Below are 2,804 nucleotides of genomic sequence, written 5' to 3'. Positions count from 1 at the left end.
ATACTTTACGTTTTTTTTACCAGCACTTGAACTGTGAGCAGCGACACCTGTCCTGCAGTACAATGTGAACCAGTCAGAATTACCCTGAAGAAGGTGACAGACGGTCACCGAAACGTCGGTGTGAATAAAGCAATGGTTGTGTAAAATTAAAGAGTCTCTTTATTCAGATTCACAGGATCTTTCAATTCAAAAAGACATCAGATAATTATAATTTTTTTTCGTCAACAGAGAAAGTGAATCGTATCACCAGATTCTTAAATTCATTTTTTCACCATTCTGTTACAATTTTAGTAGCGCTAGTTCACTTTTATCCGCGGGGTAACCTATATCCGTTGTTTTGATAACTGGGTATTTAGGGATATCAAGTCGATGGACGGTTAGTTTGAAAATATTGGACTTGATATCACTAAATATCATATTTAAAGATAGACGAATATAGTGAAATATCGCCTTACTTCGAAGACAGATAATAATGGTCAGATGCATTTTGAGTTGCACAACCTTATACCCCCCTCACATTAGGCGAAAATCGATCGGACGACGAGTCTGTGAGCTCTAAATTACGAAGAGGCATGACCCTGACGGGAAGGGGGGTACTCTGCCATTTCTTCGTCGGCATCAGGGTCATGCCTTCTTATAGTTATAATTTAGAGCTTGTAGACTCGTCGTGCGATCGGTTTTCAACTAATGTGAGGGGGTATTACGACATGGGATACACCTACCATCGAAGGAGTGTAGTGGGTAGTTACAGATCACACCCCCATCAACGTAGAACTCCTTGTTGCCATGGTAGTCAGTCAACACTGGCTGGAACAGTCCTGGTCAAATGCAATCAAAGACCATGCTATTTTAAGGATTAGTTTAGAGCCAAAGAATCATCTTCTACTCAATCGCTGTGAATCTCTTTTTCGAGCAAAGTTCATGTCAGATAGTAGGAGGGCATTCTTGGAGCTTTAGGTGGAAAAATACATTTATAGATAGATAGATAGATGGTTTATTGCGCAACAATTGTATCAGTGACAATGTATGGCAATGTATATACAACAAACGTTTCTAATACTACACATATACGGTATATTACAACAATTCCAGTTACTACAATACTAGTAGACTACCGATTCGAGTGGAATCTACGGTAGGTGACAAAGAGAACTACTACATACATCAGACTGAGTATTTCTATGCTACTTGCGACATAATATTTGTGAGCCATTTAGGAATGGTACAGTTTCTTTTTTGTATTGCGTGATTTATATTTCCACTTGTAGGAACATGTTTATATGGAGAGAATTTGGCATCTGATAACAACAAGACGAAGCCCAAACCTGGAATGGACATGGACATCCTGACAGCCCTGCGGATGGGAAGGTTTGGAGTGGTTTTAACGTGGCAGTATTCTTCTGCCATCTGGTCCAAGTTCGTCACCACAATGCAGAGTTCTATTCCACTCATGTTGTACAGCTGAAACACAAGGCTGGTCATTTCATTTTTCTGCCTCGCTGGCTATGGTTTTGTGTGAATAGAAAAACAAAATACTGGCAGTGACAAGGCAGTGGTAATAGACTGGCTAATCCTAAGACGTCAGAGATTGGACATCCCTCAACCTGCAGGAGAGACTGGCTGTAGCAGAAGACATCTTCAATGGCTACCCCCCCCCCCCCCCACCCCAAGGACCTGGAGGTTAAGGGACTAGGTAGGTAGGTAGATAATCCTAAGCACTTCTTACCATAGCGGTCTTCCCAACCAGAAAAAGACATTATATACTTATAAGTCACAACAACCATAGACATGCCTGCTTGAAGGTGATATCTGGGTTCCCAGGGCGGCCATCCTTACGTGTGAACTTCTCCAGGATTCCTCCAAAGAACGTGTAGAATCCGTCTCCAGTTTCCCAGCCATACCGCCAGTACAGATGGACGGGTTTGATGAGGGTCTTTAGGTAGCCTCCTGTATAGACATGACATTGCGCATTTGTACAGGTAATAAAAGTTGGCATGTCGCTGTAGCTCAGCTTGCATCACAGTTAAGCTCCTGCAATTAGCTCTTGCAATTAATCATAAAGCTAAGGGCACAACCCGCCGTACGTGCAATTTATCCGTACGTTTTTTTGGAGGCCACGTCCACCACGTATTTCTGAAAACGTTCAGGCTGTACAGTGCAGGCCCGTCGCCCGTATTGGCACGTACGGAGGGCGAATCCGCAGCCCGATGGCACACAAAGTTTTGCCTGCACGTTAAGTTCTACGGCGTGCTCCAAAATCCGTCGGATTCCCTACGAGTTCGTACGGAGGCGGTACTGACCACTTACGGATCCCAAAAGATTGCCCACGTTTTGGCACGTACGGTGGGTTGTGCCCTTATCTTTAGCTGGGAGCCCCGAGGTTAAACCTAGGCAGGTCATCTCGGTTGGGCTTTTGGTGGGAATGTAATAAATTTTTGAATTTAAACTGAGGGGTCCCATGTTTGAGGAGGTACCTCGAGCACGTTAAAGGGGAAAGGGTAGTAACCACACCCTGTAAAAATGTCCTGATACTGAAACAGCACAGGTGAACAAGAGAACCTACGTCACAGGGCACTCCAAAGCGTGGATGAACAAGTGATTATATCCTCAACAATTTATAATCATTGTGAATAAAATCATGAGCGGATATGTTCTATGTTAGATGCTACATTACTGCGCAGGGGTGTATAGATCTAATGCCGCCTAGCATTAGAGTGGAACCGTAGTGAGTAAGTGAGTGTGTAATCAACAACCTCATCCAGGAAAATAAGGAATTTTCTTTTACCCAACCAATTTTTCTCCCC

The 2,804-nt window shown here is 43.4% G+C and overlaps 1 protein-coding gene across 2 annotated transcripts in view; it reads right to left on the bottom strand.

Annotated features, from left to right (window-relative positions):
• LOC118403756 overlaps window positions 1-2,804 on the bottom strand; it is a 16,960-nt gene that overhangs the window by 6,491 nt on the left and 7,665 nt on the right. For both annotated transcript variants that reach the window (XM_035802552.1, XM_035802553.1), the window contains exons 4-6: window positions 1,793-1,947; window positions 1,326-1,461; window positions 723-818 (exon numbers count right to left, since the gene is read on the bottom strand). In XM_035802552.1, the coding sequence (XP_035658445.1) occupies window positions 723-818; window positions 1,326-1,461; window positions 1,793-1,947 (387 nt within the window). The remainder of the gene's footprint in view (window positions 1-722; window positions 819-1,325; window positions 1,462-1,792; window positions 1,948-2,804) is intronic.

The sequence above is a fragment of the Branchiostoma floridae genome, chromosome 16, assembly GCF_000003815.2.
Source record: "Branchiostoma floridae strain S238N-H82 chromosome 16, Bfl_VNyyK, whole genome shotgun sequence".
NCBI lineage: Eukaryota > Metazoa > Chordata > Leptocardii > Amphioxiformes > Branchiostomatidae > Branchiostoma > Branchiostoma floridae.
This window is presented reverse-complemented; position numbering and strand designations above follow the sequence as displayed.